Here is an 18,935-nt window from a genome sequence, read left to right as displayed (position 1 = left end):
AAAAAAAAACTTGAAAATTGAAAAGAAGTGAAGCCTACTTAAAATGTTCAAATTAAGAACCATACCTCAAGGACAAATAAGTTTAATTTATAAGTTAACCTAAACTTGATTTCTGTGGCCAATTAACCAATAAGACCCCAAAAAATATTTACCTAGAACATATAGCTTCATAAAATTTAGAGAAGTATGTAGATATTATCAAATAAGTAAGACATCAAAAGAGTTTTCCAAAGATTTATTGAAGCAGAATCAAATTGGTCAGGTTGGAAAAAAGCAGTTTTAAAGGTATTCAAAAATACTTTTTAACAAGTATTCTAGCACAAGGCTTCTTTGTAAACTAGATTATGTTGTAAACTTCTTTCTACATCTTTTAGTTTAGGAGTGTTGGTTCTTAAGAACTAGAGCTTATTCCTATTCCAAATCTATCTTGCGCTCCTGAAAAACTGCAGAAAGGCACTTGAAAGCTGTTTCTTTAAGATACGGATTTCTCTTTTGTTCTTGCTGGTAATACATTGCTGAATTGAGTGTGTGCAATTTTCATTCCAGATCGTCATGATGCTGAGATGTTTCATTGATAACCTGTTAAAAAAATATTCAAATCAAACATAATACGACATGCTAAAGATTAAATTCCCCCATTAAGCATGATAAAGAAAAATCCTACAAATTATATGTAATTTATTGGGAAAGTCAGAGGGTTATTTTGGTTCTACATGACCAGGGTTATAGCAGGGGGGACAGATAATATGTAAAATGAACTTCACCTATAAGCGAAATAAGTATCCAATGGAATATTATGACGTCAAAAAAAGAAAACTTTTTTAAAAAATAAAACTGTGTTTATGAAGAAGGATGCTATAATAATTCTACGCAAAAGTTTAAAAGCAACTAAGACATTACAATGTACATCAAGTACATTTTAAGTATGTGTGCAAGGGATGATTCCATGAAGACTACAATAAATTTCGGCCATTTCTTTCCCAGCACAGAGAGGTAACGAGAAACTACTTGATCATATGGTCCTTGCATTATGTAACAGGGCCTACGAATGTTTAGGTGATGGTCAATAGGGAAGGCCATGTGTCTAAGGATGGAAACACTCCTGATTACTGAGGCAGTCTAATGAAACGGTTCATAAAGCTAACCTAGGAAGTAACTGAAGGAAGCTGTACTCCCACTTTAAATTAAGGATCATAGAAAAACCACTAATGTTGGACTGAAGGAAGACAGCTATCTCACCTTCACATCTAGGAGCCAAATACTTAGTTGGCTGCCAGCAGTGCTGAAAGAAGAGACCTATTCTCTTTCTAGCAGGCACGACTGAAACTGAAACCTCCCAAACTAGCTGGCCGTATCTGAGCGAGACTTATTGATTTAAAAAGATATCAATGCCTGTCTGAGATTACTCCAGTTTGGATTTAACGATACCAACCTGTCCATCTCTAGTTTCAACCGTCTTAATCAGAAGTGTCCTTTTTGAGTGGGTGTCAACGAGAGGGAGCGAATCCACCAGGTTGGTTTCTGAATAAAGAAAACAAAGGCCCCAAATGCATAAAAATGAAATTTTGAAAAGACAAATAACTATTTTGGCCAAATAATTCTGAGTTTTGTTCACAATTTTTGTTCACAGTTTAAAGCACTACTCCCAAAATAATTCTAAAGATTATTACCTATTTTAAAACTCGGGGTCTAACATCACTGTTGCATCAGGATGAGATGGACTAGTGCAGTGTATACTCCATCAGGAGGAAGTAAAACGGAGTTTGCATAGAAGGTAAGAGACTACTTGTGTTTTCAAATTATAGATGTTTTATAGAATTTTCTCTTATACGGCATTTTTCAAGTATCATTTAAAAATGAGTGCTTTCTAAACAGAATGGTTTACAAGCTGCTGGAATTTTTCATAAAGAGTAACCAAATGCTTACCCCTCAGGTTCAGGGAAGAAAAGTTTGGCAGAGGCAGTGAAATCCTAAACAAAGATAAAGAGGAAGTAACATTATTGGAAAGCATCTCGAACAACAAGGAACCAACATATACACTTCTTGTTTTCATCAAATAAGAAAATTTACTCTCGTAATTGATAAGTGAGGGATTTGCTTCAAAAGCGTTTCCCCGAGTGATCTCATTATTAGTACATTTAAATATTTTCCTCCAAGCATCTTCCCCACAGGCACATGAGCTGGAGGCCTCCTAGGGTGGGAGGATCATCCTTGGCTTTCACCGAATCATAGGCTTAAATCCCAGCTCTGCTATTGATTAATCAACTAGGGCAAGTTACTCCATCTCTCTGAACCTAAGGCTCCTCCTTATTTAGAAAAAGTGGTAAGCAGTTCCCTTGAAGAAATGTGCTACAGATGAATAAAATAACGTTATGTATAGCGAGTGGCATACTCCCTAGGCTAATGACAGCTGTTAAGTCACCCACTCAAGTCCTTGTTCCATACCTGCTCTCCTCGCCTTCCAGCAGCTTCCTGTAGGTGGCGATCTCGATGTCCAGAGCCATCTTGACATTCAGCAGGTCCTGGTATTCACGCAGGTGACGAGCCATTTCTTCCTTCATGTTCTGAATCTCGTCCTGCAGGCGGCCAATAGTGTCTTGATAGTTAGCAGCTTCAACAGCAAAGTTCTCTTCCATTTCCCGCATCTGGCGTTCCAGAGACTCGTTCTGCAGGAGGTGAAAAAAGCCTTCCAATGTTCATTGCCAGAAAAACCCAGCTGTGCCCAGAACCCTTTACAGAACATTTGCAACCATTTCCATTAAGTGGCCAGTGGTGAACACTCCAATTTCAGCTGGAGAATACAAGTACCACGTCCTTTCTTATTGGAAGCCATAACCTATGTAAGCTAAAACCTTCAGATCTCAAGGTCTGGATCTGTCTCGACAAGTCATTTTCTTTTGCTAGACATTTTTCTTCAGCTGAACTTTTGTTCAGACGTCACCAGGAGTGTGGTCAATGGAACGGATCTAAGTGGGTTACTGTCCCTCTTTTACTGCAGTGTGATACTCACAGTTCCTTTAAGAGCATCCACTTCGCAGGTGAGGGACTGCACCTGTCTCCGGTACTCATTTGACTCCTGCTTTGCCTGGCGCAGGGCATCATTGTTCCGGTTAGCGGCCTCGGACAGGTCAGCAAACTGTCAGGAAGAAATCAGAAATGTAGATCACCCAAACGACTTGATTCTGTCTGAGAGTCTACCTTACCTGGACAAATGAGAAAGCTTAAAGATCGCAAACAAATAAGGCTATTATGGAGGCTGAGGAGTGCGAGTGGTGAGGAGGCTGTAGCAACAAACAAAACTTGAAGTTCAAGCCACCTTTCTGATGGTAGCTAAAGGGTATTTAGGAATCACAGACGGGTACAGCATTTGCAGAACAAAATGTTTTACTTTCGTTCTAGCCACATTAACTTGTTTCACATACCTTGGACTTGTACCATTCTTCAGCCTCCTGAAGATTCTTGGCAGCCACGCTTTCGTACTGCTGACGTACGTCGCGCAGGGCAGCCGTGAGGTCAGGCTTGGACACATCCACATCGATTTGGACATGCTGTTCCTGAATCTGAGCCTGCAGCTCCCCGATTTCCTCAAGAAAGAACAGACAGAAGGTCAGCCATCCCAAGTATGGGAGCGCTTCACCCACGTTCATTCATGAAAAGGGACTCCGCTTACCTCATCATGCAGTTTCTTCAAAAAGACAATCTCTTCTTGCAAGGATTCCACTTTACGCTCAAGGTCAAGACGTGCCAAAGAAGCATTGTCAACATCCTATTTTGAAAAGAGAAAAGACAGGACATTGAAGATGCTAAAGTCTATGGCTTATTTATTCATTTCAAATTAACCATCTGAGGTCATTGAATTTAGTATAAAAAGGGGGTTGACAAATTTTATGATTTTCAAGTAAGTTTGTAAATTACCCAGTGCTTAATGTACTATGTTTTCTTCTCTTCATTAAATAATTTGAATTGTGACCCACTGTGGTGTACTTACTCAAGGTGACTAACAGACAATTTAAAAATAAATAAATGTATGCCACCATGGTAAACTGTACTCGGTAAATTACTACTGAATCCACATTATACCAGTGAAGTTTTTTTTTGTTTTTTTTTATTTGGAAAATCAATGCCACAGCATTAAATTTTTTTTTTTTTGGTATGTCATGGAATAATGCAATGCTAGGAGTTGACCAGCTGTCACAACTTCATAAATACATGAGTACATGTAGAACAGAAATTTGCACTTCAAATGTGTGTACCGAAGCTCTATTTCCAACCCCCTCTGCTCAAATCTCCTGAAATGTATCCTTATGATCCAAAGCAAATATGGAGTCATCTGGCATTCAAGTTACAAAGCTAGAGTAATACTCCAATTCAGGATGGACACTGGCAAAGATGCAGGCCAAGCAAATCATGAAAATAAATGTAACTCTGAACTGTAGTTTCTTTGCTTTCTCTGGTGAATTTTTTTTTCTTTCTGAAACCCCTGCCTCATTCTACAGGGTGTGTCCATCCTTTTCACTTAGCACTGTGTCAATTCAGTTACTTAGTTTCAGAATGACTGGTCAAAACTTCTGCATATAATGAAACTACTGTATATGTAGAATTCTTGCTACTTTGGCTCTCCTTCTGAGTTCCCACAATTTTACAACTCAGATTTTATTTCCCCTCAAGGGAATATCATAAGGATTTTTATACCTCTGATCTTGTAAGTGGTTATCTTTGGAGTACAGTTTTATAGCCTTATCGTCTAAAATGTTTATACTTCTACCACCTTCATGGGAAAGTAACTGAAGAATGGGTGATGACTTAAAAATAATGAGGCGTTGGAAAAATTCATTTTTACTTGTTAGTAAGCCCTAAAAAAAGATGTAAGAAATAACTCGCTAGCCTCTATTTTAAAAAGTATGTGACATTCTACTTCATTGAAGAGAATATGAGGATTGTTACTTAATCCCTAAACAGATCTTTTATACTAATATTGTTTTATGTTAACTCACTACCCTGAAAAACATTACAAATATGATGATCATAAATGCCCAATGACTAAAATGACCACACATTGCTGTGTTTAAATTATTTTGACAAATGTATTTCTGCTTCAAATTGTTATTCAGCTATGCTGGGAACTCTTCCTGCTTTTGGATTCCAACTTTAAGTTAAAAAAAGTCCTTTAAGTCCATCTAACTTTGGAGCAAAAACAAAAAACAACAACAACAACAAAAAAAAAAACCCCTTTAATTAAAATTCCATTTTTCAGCCTTGGGGTTATTCTTTATTTATGGAGAGAAGCTAAAAAGTATTAAGACCTTTCCAAATGTGAGGCTTGATTGTAGCTTTAAGAACTTTTCACAACACATGCTTCACAAGTCTGGGCCAGATATTAGATAACGGATGTTAGCAAATACTTGTGTCCAATTAGAATTGTGCTTACATCATTACATATTCAATAAGAATGTAGCCTGTTGCAAAGCTTCTCTGGGAACACAAAGACTCCTATTATTTCTGTCCAGAGTCTGTATCTACATTCCATAGTGAAGCCCAGAGAAACCATTAATACCTTTCAGCCAGAGGACAGATGGCTCCTTTTCACCCTTATTAGACCACAAAATAGTTGTGCATAGCGATACTTCCATCTAATTTTAATGCCACAATAGAATTTGCAAAGAAAACCTTGCTGCCTTCGTTCCAGTTAAGGTAACTTTCTTATCTTCCAACATGTTTTACATTTTTAACTACAGGGCAGAATTGCGCTTTTTGTGGCTTTGTAAAAAGTTAGCCAACTTGACTTCGCATACAGCAGTCTCACTCAAACTGTAACTGTTGTAAATCAGATTATCAATGTGTTGCAAGAAATAAACGGAAAAAATATTTCTTTGGAAAAAATCTAGAAACAATAAAAAGTTAAAGACTCTGTCCTTAAGAACAATCATCCTAGGGATTTTATCGAGGAAGCTCCAATCTGGGGTCTTTCTGCCACTAGGGGGCTTTGCGCACAGACGTGAAGTTTTGCACTCTTAGACTTGGGGAACTTTTAGAATTGCGCGTGGCGTGGGTTGGTTGGGTGGGGTCCAGTGGCTGTGCATGGGAAGAGGATCTACAAACCTGTCTGAAAGACTGCAGGGTTCCCTCGGCATCCTCTCTCTGAAGCATCTCCTCCTGCAATCTGAAACAGTTGCACATTAACCAGAGGGGAACTGGGAAACCGCCAGGGGCGGGGCGGCCACACCCAACCACCAAGTCTCTGTGCCTCGAGACAATAGTTGCTGCGCCACCTCCGCGGGCATCCAGTGACTGCAGCTTTCGGAACTGTCACCCTCGACAAGTTTTAGCGGGACTTGGGCCGCAGAATGGAAAAGCAATCACGGTCGTCGCACGGACCTGCAAGGCGAACGCCATCAGCCCGCCCGGGAGAAGCCTCTGCAACCCCTTTGTCTAGTTTCCCGCACAGTCTCCCCCCCCCCCACCCCCTCCTCAGGGCTGGCAGTCCGCCAGAAGGGGGCCAGGAAACTTTCTAAGAGTTTGGGAAAACTGTGCTCATCGTTTGCAAGGGCCTTCAACTAACAACTGGCACTTTCAAGAAAAACGCAACCTGAAACGGGCGTTCTTAGGCAATGAGTGGGTGTGGAGGGGAACTGCAAAGTCTGGGTTCCGGGCCGGGCTGAGCCATCGCAGCCACATCCCGGCTTCGCTGCTATGCCCCCTCCACCCTCCGCTGCGGCCGCCCCGTTACATCCCCAAGGGCGTGGCAGCTCTTGGGGGGGGGGGGTGCGAAGCCCTCTCCCTCCCTCCCGCAGCCCCGCGTGGGCGTCGCCTTACTTCTCCCGGAGCCGCATGACGTCCTCGGCCAGGTTGTCGCGCTCTACCTCGACGCGGGCCTTGTCGTTGGTGAGCTGGTCCACCTGCCGGCGCAGCTCCCGCATCTCCTCTTCGTAGAGGTCCCCCAGTCGCGACTTGCCCTGGCCCTTGAGCTGCTCGAGCTCGGCCAGCAGGATCTTGTTCTGCTGCTCCAGGAAGCGCACCTTGTCGATGTAGTTGGCGAAGCGATCATTCAGCTCCTGCAACTCCACCTTCTCGTTGGTGCGGGTGTTCTTGAACTCGGTGTTGATGGCGTCAGCCAGCGAGAAGTCCACCGAGTCCTGCAGCAGCCGCAAGCCCGGGACACTGCTCCGCAGGCGGACCGCCGAGGAGCGCGTAGCGTACATACCGCCGGGGGCGGAGGCGTAGACGCTGCGGCTGGTGCTGGGGCGCAGAGCGCTGCCCAGACTGTAGCTGCGGGTGGACGAGGTCACGTAGCTCCGGCTGGAGCTCGGCCGGCTGGCGGTGCCGGGGCCGCCGAACATCCTGCGGTAGGAGGACGAGGTCATGGACCTGGTGGACATGGCTGCGGAGGGTGGCAATAGGCTGGGTGGCTGTGGCGGCGCGGACTGGCTCCGGGCAGAGAGGCGAGCAAGGGCGCGGTGGGTGTGGGCGGTGGGAACGCTGCTGCGTCTCAGGCGCGGAGACCCTGGAGCGAGAGTGGCAGAGGACGAGACCCCGCCGAGGGCACAGCTTTTATACCTCTGAGAGGAAAGGGTCCCCTCCCTCCGCCATCCGGAGCGCACCAGCCAATGGGGACCCGGCGAGTAGCGGGAAGGGTGGGAGGGGGTTGGGGCGTGGGCACTTTGGAGCTTTCCTCCTCCCTGCTCCTCGGCTCTCGCGACTGAGCATGGTCCCGTTACTTCTTGGCTGGGCTGGGACTTTTGGGGGCTTTCCTGATGATGGCCTAAGCTCTGCTCACCCCTGGGTGCTGAAAAAGGCGGGGTCGCACGTTGGTGGGGAACGCACCCAAGACTGGATCAAAGAGGTCCCGGGCACCCCGCCAAAGAGGCGTGGGAGGAGGAGCGCGAGTGGGAGGGGCGGGTGGCTACAAGATTGCGGTCGGCGGGGAGCGGGTGGGTGCGGAGACCCACCGGCAAAGGAGTAGGAAGAGGGGGAGTAAGGGATCCAGCAGATTGGAAGGCGTGGTAACAGAAACAAAGAGCGCCTGAGATTGGAGCGCGAGGTGGGGGGCGCACAGCCCAGGACGCAGGGCTCGGGCCCGGGTGCAGCCTCACATGTTGGGCTTGGAAAGGGATCGCTCTGGCCCGCATCTCTTTTCACCCTTTCGCCTTAGGGTTCCTGTTCAGGGACGTGACGGGCTTGGTCCGGCTTTGGACCGCGTGAGCTGGGACCCCAGGGAGTGGGGTGGGGTCGTTGAGTCACTGGCAGTGAGTCACTGTGCTCTCTGCCTGCCTAGGTTGAGGGCTCCTAGCGGTTTGCGGGAACCGTTAGACGGGGTTGACTCGGGTCTCCCCTGGCTCCGCGCGCACTGGTTTTCCAAGTTTTACCCAACTTCGAGGCGGGCCGCCGCTTTCTTGTGTGTAGTTCTCTGGTAGGGGAGACTACGGCGCCTCGGAGTTCCTAAGAACTCGCCGAAGCCTGATTTTGCTCCAATGTGCGGACTTCTTAGCAAGAAACATATGCAGACCCTGGACAGTCGCCCAAACACGGGTTTTTTCTTGCCAAGTTTCCTCCCACCCTCCCCTCGGGTCTCCTCTCAGCCTCCCCCACACCCCCCCTTTCACAAAACCACACCCAACTTTGAACAAGATCTGAAACTTCTGGGTGAAAGAGGAAACTCAGCGTACGTAGTTTCAAAATCAAATTCAGTGATCACTGGTTTTTGTGCTACAGTGGAAGTCATTAAAGGTATAATCTGCGCCAATTATAGAATTAATGAGGTGTTGCTTTAAAACTCCAATTTGATTAATGAAAAGCAATTATGTGACTCAAAGGTCATAATGTTTGGGGTGGGGGAGGATCGATTTATGTGTTCATTTAGCTGTGCACACTGCAGGATTCTGGTGACGTGTCTGGGAAATGCCACAGGTTCTTTTGGCCTGTTTTCCAGAAGAATATGGGCAGAGAAAACTGTCTACAGAACAAAAAGCGTTTAGTCCAGAGCACCAAGGGAGTGTTCAGAGTCCACAACCAAAACCTTTCTAGGTAAATCACTCAAGGGCTATTGTTGCAATATTAGTAACATGCAGAACAGCATTACCTCTAAAGGGAGATGAAGAGAGTGAAGACACGCCAGTCTTTTTGTGAATTAAGTAGCAATGTAAAAAATCACAGCGTTTTTTTTGTTTGTTTGTTTTTGAGTGCATAGAAAATTTAGGGAGTACTGAAAGGATTAATTCCAAAACCTCTGTAAAAACAGAAGCATCTTGATTCTATAGTGAATAGGTGAGGTGGGGAGGGGGGAATAAGTAAAACCCTCCTTCTGGCTTTTCTATTTTTTTTTCTTTTTTGCAGAGGGGTACTGGAGGTTACCTAGCATTTAAGAAAAATAGTGTAGAACCAAATGAAGGTTGTATTCTAGCTTCTTTGTACAAGCGTCTTTCAGGCAATATTTTGTTTACCTCATTTCAGTTAATTCTGCCCTAGTGCACTGCCAGAGTTGAGCTGCAGGACCCTTTGCTGCACAGGTCCCCTGCTGTGGGTTTCCTTTATTCTCTCTGACACTGGGAGGCTGTGTATCCCTCCCAAGGAGCATTCCTGGGGCTCAGTGCCCTGGCAAACCAGCTTATGCTCCACGTTACCATCTTGCTCTCTGAGAGCCCTTTATTTAAGCCACTGGCCAGGAAATGTCACCATTGTGAGTTTGCCTGGAACCCTTAGAATGAGAAAAAGTCCTCTCAATATGGGGGGAAAGAGGGTGGACCTTCCTCCCACCTAAAATGCTGATCCCAGGGCAATGCAGTGGTGCTATCAGGGGACGCTTGCTGACTGACTCACCATGGAAAATGAGGGCAAGGCTCTGGTGCAGTGTGGCCATGTGCCCTGCTGGTGACCACAGCAGATTCCTCAGGGCTGTGGTGACTTCCTCTGGGATGGACTCTGGGCCTCCTCCTCATCTCAGGGGTACCCCTTCTCCAATCTGTTTTTTCAGGACTGTGATGTGTTCACTTGCTGTCATAGCTCAGGCTGCTATGACAAAATACCACAGACGGGGTGGCATACAAAATACACATTTATTTCTCACACTTCTGGAGGCAGGAAGTCCAAGATTAAGGTGCCGACAGATTTGGTGTCTGATGAGGACCTGCTTCCTGGTTTGCAGACAGCTGCCTTCTTGCTGTGTCCTCACATGAAGTGCAGGGGAATCAAACTCTGGCCTCTCCCTTTTCTTATAAGGGCACTAATCCCATCATGGGGCTTTACTCTCAACTCATCTAAACCTAGTCACCTCTCAAAGGCCCCACCTCCAAATACCATCACTTTGGAGATTAGGGTTCTAACCTAGGAATTTCGGGGTGGAGTACAAACATTCAGCCCATTGCACTGGCCATACAGCGAGTGTGTGCGTGTACACACACACACACAACACACAGACACACACACACACAGTCTCTGGTGTGTGCTTCCTATTAGAAATTGCCATAGCTTGGGGTGGACTGTAGAGTGTAGAAAAGTGAAGGTTACAAAAACATTTTTACTCATTTATGTAGAATGCATGAGACTTTGGAAAGAAGTACATGCATTGGGAAGTAAATTATACAATGTCTGTCTAGCACAATGCCTCGACCAGTGGATGACAGTCATCGCTGAGGGAAATCAATATGTCTGAAGTAACATCCTTGAATATGATTAACTCATCCTGCTTACCTGTTGGAAGCAAACGGGACATAGACTTTCTCAGTTTTCATATTTACTTTGTGATTGCTGTGAAAACCTATCTCAGAGTAGCTTTAAATGCTGGACTGTGAAGCTGCTTCAAACACTGCATGATGCAGGTTGTGTATAAATAAGGACACAAAGGTGCAATTTGTAGGGCAGGTGTAAACATCACCAAATCTAAAGTACTGACAGTGATTTTGGAATTTGCAAGCTGTAGTAATTTCAGTCGCATTGGGCGACGAGAACTGACGGACCAGCCAGCCATGCGGAGAGGAGCTCAGTGGCCTGTGGGAGCTTTAGGAGAGCTGGCTGGCAGGTGGCCGTGCCAAGAGGACAGCTTCTCTAGCAGGATCGCCTGGATGGCATGTTAGAAATGAGCAGGTGGATTAAGTGAGATGGTGAACAGCATGGCAAACCGAAAAGACATGGAAGCAAAGATAACAATACTATGATAAATGCCTGTTTTCTGTGCCCACTGGATGACCTGAACTTTGCATGGACTTATTTTAATTTAATGCTCTCACAACATCCTGTGACATAGAGTTGATCATCCATTTCACACGAGGTGTCTAACATGCAGGCTAACAATTTGCTCACGGTCTTTAACTAGTAGGAGAGAGGAAGGGAGCAAGAACTTGAACTGACTCCAAATGCATTTTTTCTTTTCTCTTTGCCATGATAATTTTGCTTACTGTCAACCAGTTCAATTCCCAAATATTATTTAGGTAAGGAATAATATTCCAGGAACTGAAAAGAGACAAGACAGGATAATTATCAGTTATGTTGTGCCGGAGCAGATTCCAGAGGAGTTTGGCAGATATTAAGAAATGTTTTATGTTATTCAGATGTGGCTGATTTACAAGGTCAGACAATTAAGTTCGCAAACTCATCCTAGAAAAAGTGCTACATACCTCATCGCTGAATATCACTATGGTCACCTTTGAAGTACTCCCCTTGGGAAGCTATGCACCAACGCTAGCGCCGAGTCCACCCTCCAAAGCAATTCTGGAACTCTTTTTCTGGAATGGCCATCAGAGCTGTCGTCGTATTACCCTTCATGTCCTGAATGTCATCAAAATGTCTTCCTTTCAATATTTCCTTTATCATCAGGTAAAGAAAGAAGTCATTGGGGAACCAGATCAGATGAGTAGGGAGGGTGTGTTAATACAGTTATTTGTTTACTGGCTAAAAAGTCCCTCACAGACAGTGACGTGAGCTGGTGCATTGTCGTGATGCAAGAGCCATGAATTGTTGGCGAAAAGTTCAGGTCGTCTAACTTTTTCATGCAGCCTTTTCAGCACTTCCAAATGGTAAACGTGGTTAACTGTTTGTCCAGTTGTGACAAATTCATAATGAGTAATCCCTCTGATATCAAAAAAAGGTTAACAACATTGTTGGAACAAGTTTGTGAACTTAATTCTCAGACCTCATGTGATAGATAAGAAGGGAGTTTGGCTTTCACCTGCAGTCTAAGTCCTTACTCTGAGTACTAAACACTTTCACCTACATTCCTTTCCCTCTCTTCAGAGGCATGGTATCCAAAATTGGGCGTAGCTGATCCCACACCCTAAAACCCACCAACCACAGTAACTTCCCCTCCTAACTTCCCTGTCTAGTCAGGGCAACACAGCAAACTAACGAGATTGAAAACTTTCATCATCGCAACTTCCTCACTCTTGGATCACACAACGCCAGTGGGTGTCCTGTCCCATTGCTTCCTATATCCACTCCTCTGTTGTGTAACTGTCACTCATCCCAGCCGTGTTATACTTCATCCCCGTGGTACTGTTACTGGCTTCCCTCCTCCAGGCTCTTCTTACCCCCACCGATGGGTCTGCCTTCAAGCCACACCCCTTTGTATTAATAACTGCCTTCATAAGACTCCCTGAAAATCCAGAATGAACCAGTCATTGTCTCAGAATGGAAGCTCCGTGAACGCAGGGATTTTTTTCTCTGTTGTTCACTATCGTATCTCGAAGTCTGGAGAGAAGCCTGGCACATTTGCTGAATGTATGAATTAATGCATGAGTAGTTCATAGAGGAAGGGAGAGAGGGAGGGGGGAGGGAGAGAGGGAGGGGGGAGGGAGGGAATATTTACTAGTGCCTGTTGTACTCATGCATTGTGCTGGTCACTTTACATGTGACTGCATTCGATCTTTACAAGCTATCAATATTATGATGATACACACATTTCATTTACTTACTCAAAATATGTTTATTGAATATTTACTGTGGACCAAGCATTCTGGTAGACAGTGGGGAAAGTCAACAAGGCAGGTTTAACGCATGCATTCTTGGAATGAAGAGTTGAGTCCCCATGTGCGTATGTGTGATACAGGGAGACAATGCTCAAGTAAAGGAACGAACAAAGTAATTACAATTTGTAAGAAAAATGATGAATGAACCAGACAGTTTGCTGCAGAGGAGCTTAGGTGCATAGCCCAACTGTGGCCTTTGAAAGCCATGCTACATATGCACATCCATCCTTATCTCTACTGTTTCCCACCAGACAGACATTTCAGTGGGGCCCTAAGCTTCTCAGTGTCCGGTGAATACACCACATTTCCCCTAGGTCAGGTCTTTTCTCATATTCCATTCAACAGCTAGGTGTTACTCATTTTCTGTACTGCATGCAATACTTCTTAGTATATGAGATCTGGAAATTAAGTTCACGAACTCATCCTAGAAAAACTGCTACATACCTCATTGCTGAATATCACTACGGGCACCTTCAAAGTACTCTCTTTGGGAAGCTGTGCACCGATGCTAGCACCTAGTCCACCCTTCAAAGCAATTTGGGAACTCTTTTTCTGGAATGGCCATCAGAGCTGTCATCATATTACCCTTGCTGTCCTGAATGTCATCAAAATGTCTTCCTTTCAATATTTACTTTATCTTCAGGTAAAGAAAGAAGTCATTGGGGGCCAGATCAGGTGAGTAGGGAAGGTGTTCCAATACAGTTATTTGCTTACTGGCTAAAAACTCCCTCACAGACAGTGCCGTGTGAGCTGGTGCATTGTTGTGATGCCAGAGCCACGAATTGTTGGCAAAAAGTTCAGGTTGTTTTCATCTAACTTTTTCATGCAGCCTTTTCAGCACTTCCAAATAGTAAACTTGGTTAACTGTTTATCCAGTTGGTACAAATTCATAATGAATAATCCCTCTGATATCAAAAAAGGTTAGCAACATCGTTTTGACTCTTGATTTGGACTGACGGAACTTTTTTGGTCATGGAGAATTGGCTGACTTCCGTTGTGTACTTTGACTCTTTGTTTCAGGGTCATATTGGTACACCCATGTTTCATCACCAGTGATAACGTGGCCTGAAACATCGTCTTGCCGGCCCGAAAGGTCTTGGCAAACTGCAACTCTCCTTTGCTTTTGTTCATTGGTGAGCTCCTTTGGGACCATTTTTGTACACACCTTTCTCATAACAAGATTTTCAGTTAAGATTTTCCTAACTGTTTCTCTGTCGATGTTTACTTGGTCTGCTATGCCTGTCATAGTCAACCAATGATTTTGATGCACAATTTGATGAATTTTTGCAATGTTTTTGTCAGTTCTGCTCGTTACTGTCTGCCCTGACCTCTCTTCATCAGTGACACGTTCTCTCCCCTCAGAAAAACCTTTAATTTGCTTGTACACTGCTGTTTTCTTCATGGCATTATCCCCATAAACTTGGACTAACGTGTCCCTGATTTCTTTTCCACTCTTGCCAAGTTTAACAAGAAGTTTAATGTTTGTTTGTTGCTTTAATTCAAGCTCAGACATTCTCACGACTGCACACAAAAACACGTAACAACAATAATGAACACCACTCAGCAAGACATCGCCACATGTTGACATGAACACAGCTGTGAGACACTGATACACCAAGGTTATGAAACCTTACTGAGCTGTTTGTACAGGGCTGCCAATGTAAGTGCACAGTGGCAAGTTCGTGAACTTAATTGTCAGACCTCGTATTCAGGTAAGTAAGAACTTTTCATGCCTCTGGGGATCTCTTAGCCTTGTAGAAGGATTACATAGCACAGTGTGGTGGGTGAGTGATCTAAAGGAGACATGAATGAAATACTGAAGGGTTTTGATGGACAAATGATCATATCCATTTGGTGGAGATCAAAAAATGTATTTAGAAAAGGTGGTTTGAGGAATGGGTATTTTTACAGCTTTTACAGCTTATCGTGGTAGAGAAAGGATGTTCAAAACCAGTGAGACAGTATAAGCGAAGACTACATACATGAAAGAGTTCTGGGGACATTTAGGGAATAGCAAGAATCCCAGGGTGGCTGGATGATGCAGCAGTTGTAAGGGAGAAAGGGAATTGAAAGCTAATATGGGATCATGCGTTGGAGGACAAAATGTCAGTGAGAGGAGTTTATAATTAATGTGGTGGGCAGTGGGAATTCACTGCATTTGTGACTAGGAGAAAGACGTGCTTGTAGCTGTGTTTTAGGAAGCTTGTTCTGGCATGTTGTGGAAGATGAATTGGGAGACTGATTTGAGGGCTGTTTGTAGTAGATCCAGTGAATGGTAAAAGGAGACTGACCTTGGGGGATACAGTGATGATGAAGGGAGGGGGATGATTGTTAGAGGCTGTGAAGTTAGAGAAGCAAGTCCCACACAGGGCTCTGAGCGTGCCAGGCAGGGTAACTGAGAGAATGGATATGTGAGACACAGAAAAAATATACATAGGTGAGAAATTGATTTGAGGTGAAAGATTATTCATCGAGATCCCCTTACCTGGAAATAGCTTCCCTTCTCCAGTCTGTATAAAGTAAAACCTCATACGGAAGGTGGGGTATACGCTGAATGATGCAGTTTTACACTTTACAGCATTTCTAGTCTGTTCACGTCCTTTCATATTGATTGCCTTATATTGTTCCTTATCTGATATGAGTGTGTCGGTCTGGTCTCCATATTGATGGAAAATTGGAGACTTACTCTGTTTCCTCTAACACAGATTTTTAATGTTCAGAAATAAAGAATCTTAAAGACAAACTCCTAGAAATCTCTTTGAATCTTTTTTGGGAAAAAAAGCAGATTATAGTTTCCCATAGAACTATGTGTAATTTATAATTTCAGTAAAGTCTAATGCACAGTCTATGACTAAGGAAAGAGAACGTGGTAAGTATGTGGAAGGGACAAAAGGTGTTAATTAACGTATGGAGGGAAAACCTAGTGTAAAAAAAATAAATTCAAGTTGATGTTAGAGAAAGACATGAAGCTAGATTTTCCATCTTGTTTCATTTGATCCACAAAACAAAACAAAACAAAACCAACCCAAATTATAAAACTCAGACTTTATTTAAAAAGAGTCCTTCTTTTCTCTTTTTGCTATTCTGATTGGGTGTTTTCTGCTACATTGTGTTATAAATTGTTGATTTGACCCTCTGCTTCATCTAATCTGTTGATTCCCTGTAATGTATTCTTTATTTCAGTTACTATATTCTTCATTTCTGACTGGTTCCTTTCTATGTCTTTTATCTTTATTTTTATGTTTCTTATCTCTGTATTGACGTTCTCACTGAGATCATTGAGCATTTTTATAGCCAGTGTTTGGAACTCTGCACTTGATAGTTTGCTTATGTTCGTTTTGTTTAGTTCTTTTTCTGGAGCTTTGTTCTGTTCTTTCATTCGGGACATATTTCTTTGTCTCCTCATTTGGGCTCCCTCGCTGTGTTTGTTTCTATGTATCAGTTAGATCCACTACATTTTCCAGTCTTGGTAAAACGGCCTTATGTAGTGGGTGTCCTCTTGGGCCCGGTGGCACAGTCTCCCTGGTCACCTGAGCTGGGTGCTCCAGGTGTGTCCCTTATGTGGGTGGTGTGTGCCCTCCTGTTGTAGTTGAGCCTTGATTGCTGTTTGCACATCAGTGGAAGGGATTGACCCTCAGGCTGATTGGTTGTGAGGACTGGCCGTGACTACAGTGGAGGAGCTGCTGTGCAGGAGCAGAATCACTCTAGCGGGGCTCTGGTGCCTGCCAAGTCTGCCCTTTGGGTATGTCATTTGTGGATGTGGTTAGGTGGTGCTCTGGTGTGGTCTGAAGCTGGCCACTGGGTATGTTCGTTTGGGGCCTCTTGGGAGGTGCTCTGGTGCTGCCTTTGCCCTGCCGGGGTCCATTGATATGAGCTACAAAGTGATCTGCAATTGGTAGCCACTTGTGCTGGGCTTGGAGCTGCCTGGGAGAGGCTAATCTGTGAAATGAGGCTAGCTGTTCCTAGTGCCTTCTTAGCAGAAGATATGGGGTATGCCAAGGCCAGCTGCTATTTATTTGGGGTTTGAGAACCTTTGAGAAATTTTAGGAAAGTCTGCAGCATCAGCCAAGACAGGCCATTCATATGGAAAAGCCACTGGAAGCTGCATGGGTGGGCCGGCACATCGGGTGGTCGGTGTCTCAGGAAATCACCAGGGGCTAACGGTGTCAGCCAGGTTGATGGAGACTGAGATATTGTGGCCATCTGGGGATGCAGGCTGGGTGGGGAGAGGGCTCAACAAAAGAACGATGGCTTCTGCCAGCACTTCTTGTCTGGGAGAAAGCTGCTCCTCCAGCACTAGCCCTGAAGCCAGGCAATTGAGTTCCTCCCCCTATGACTCTGGCACCTTTCAAGCTGCTGCCCCAGTGCTGGAGCCCAGAGTGAGTGAGTCCATCAGTGAGTAAATCCATGCATGGGTCCTTTAGAAAGAATGCCTGAAACTCCTGCAGCCCTCCATCTCACTCAGCCACAGTCTCTGCTGGTTTTCACTGTTAGAAGTTATGGGGACTTCTCTCCCTGGCACTAGTACCCTAGGATGGGGAGCCTGGTTTGACGCTAATACCCCTCATTTCTCAGGGGGGGACCTCCACAGATGAGATATCCCTCCCAATTTTTAACCACCACATGTATGTGTGGGACCAGCCTGTTTCACATTTCTGTCCTTCCTACTAGTCTCAAGGTGGCTTCTTCTGTATATCCTTAGTTATAGGACTTCTGGTCAGATACACTTCACAAGATTCTCAGTGATGGTTGTTCTGTAGTTTAGTTGTAATTTTGATGTGGTCATGAGAGGAGGCAAGTACAGCAAGTACCAGAAGTCCTCAATCCCTTCTGATGATGCTTTGCTCCACCTCCTCCCTCTGCTCCCTCATCCCACCAGCCCCCATGAAATATTGGTGTTTCCCTGGTTTTGTGTTCAATCCTTTCATTACATTTTTTCCTAGCCACCCCTTCTCTCTTGAGGCCCTGCATTTAGCAAGTCCCATTGCATTCCAGTTTAGCTGTTCCAAAACATAAATAGGATGGCTACATAAATAGGATGACTACATCACTCAGTTGTTTAAAACCTTTTCATGACTCTATCTCACTTAAGAGATAAAGTCCAGGACTCATGGACAAGCACTAGAACCTAGCCCAACTACCACCTCCCACACTGCATCCAGTTGGACACTAGAGCCACAAACCATTTGCTGTTCCCAGAATTCCTCATGCAGCTTCATGCCTCCACATTTCCCCATGCTGTTCCTTCTGTCTGGAATACCCGTAGCAAACGTTATCTCCTTCTTAATATTTGGATAGATCCTCCTCTATGTTTCTGTAATCAGCTCCCTGCGGGTTATTGATGGAGCTCATCCATGTTCTAATATGGCACTTGTCACCCAATATTATAATTATTTTTTTATGTCAACTGTCTCTTCTTGGTATAGAGAGCCTGTGGATGTAGGACCCAATGGCATATTTGTCTTTGTGTTTGTAATATTTCTCATGGTAGGTATTCAGCAAATACTTGCTTTCCCCCCTTTTTTTTCTAAACCAGTGCTGTCCAGAAGAAATGTGGTATGAGGCATACACATACTTTAAATTTGGGGTGTAGTCACATTAAAAGCATCAAAAGAAAAAAGATTAAATTAATTTTAATAATGTATCTTACATAACAATGTATCCAAACTCTATTGTCTTTTCAACATTTAATCAATATAAAAAATAGTAATGAGATGTCAAAAAAAAGAGTCCTAAATGATACTATCACAGTTTATTAAGACTCCTACAAAAAAAAATGCATGCATATTACCTTTGACTTATAATGTTGTTTTTACCATTTTTTCAGGGTAAAGAAGAAGGTCATGTCACTGCTAGAAAATTTGCCAAATGCTTTGACATCCTAGAATTTTACTCTGCCTATTTTGAGGAGGTCATCTAGTTCCTAAGTGGTGGAAGTTTGTTTGAGGAGATATTTAGGTAATGGGTCTAAAGATAATAACT

General features: G+C 44.0%; 2 protein-coding genes across 3 annotated transcripts in view; one reads left to right on the top strand and one right to left on the bottom strand.

Moving 5' to 3' along the window:
• Positions 1 to 220: 220 nt before the first annotated feature.
• VIM (vimentin) lies at positions 221 to 7,535 on the bottom strand. The gene is made up of 9 exons (XM_019746073.3): positions 6,814 to 7,535; positions 6,100 to 6,160; positions 3,671 to 3,766; positions 3,423 to 3,584; positions 3,011 to 3,136; positions 2,446 to 2,666; positions 1,927 to 1,970; positions 1,433 to 1,521; positions 221 to 579 (listed from the first exon to the last, which is right to left on the bottom strand). Exons 1-9 carry the CDS (start codon positions 7,374 to 7,376, stop codon positions 538 to 540), a joined length of 1,404 nt encoding a protein of 467 aa, XP_019601632.3. The 5' UTR covers positions 7,377 to 7,535; the 3' UTR covers positions 221 to 537.
• Positions 7,536 to 12,802: 5,267 nt separating this feature from the next.
• The window catches only part of TRDMT1 (tRNA aspartic acid methyltransferase 1), a 73,715-nt gene continuing 67,582 nt past the window's right edge, over positions 12,803 to 18,935 (top strand). For both annotated transcript variants that reach the window (XM_019746067.3, XM_088789040.1), the window contains exon 1: positions 12,803 to 18,911. The gene's annotated coding sequence lies outside the window, so the exon portion shown is untranslated. The remainder of the gene's footprint in view (positions 18,912 to 18,935) is intronic.

Source organism: Rhinolophus sinicus, chromosome 1 (assembly GCF_057876585.1).
Source record: "Rhinolophus sinicus isolate RSI-liver-muscle chromosome 1, RSI-T2T, whole genome shotgun sequence".
Taxonomy (NCBI): Eukaryota; Metazoa; Chordata; class Mammalia; order Chiroptera; family Rhinolophidae; genus Rhinolophus; species Rhinolophus sinicus.
Note: the sequence above shows the minus strand (reverse complement) of the source record. Positions and strands in the feature narration are given on the sequence as shown.

Bases quoted from the DNA above. Each gene is read 5' to 3' on its own strand.
- VIM (XM_019746073.3), bottom strand. From the start codon at position 7,376: ATGTCCACCAGGTCCATGACCTCGTCCTCCTACCGCAGGATGTTCGGC. The intron at 3,585-3,670 runs GTAAGCGGAGTC...TTCTTTCTTGAG, and splicing joins TGAAGAAACTGCATGATGAG to GAAATCGGGGAGCTGCAGGC. The intron at 2,667-3,010 runs GTGAGTATCACA...CACCTCCTGCAG, and splicing joins TGGATGCTCTTAAAGGAACT to AACGAGTCTCTGGAACGCCA.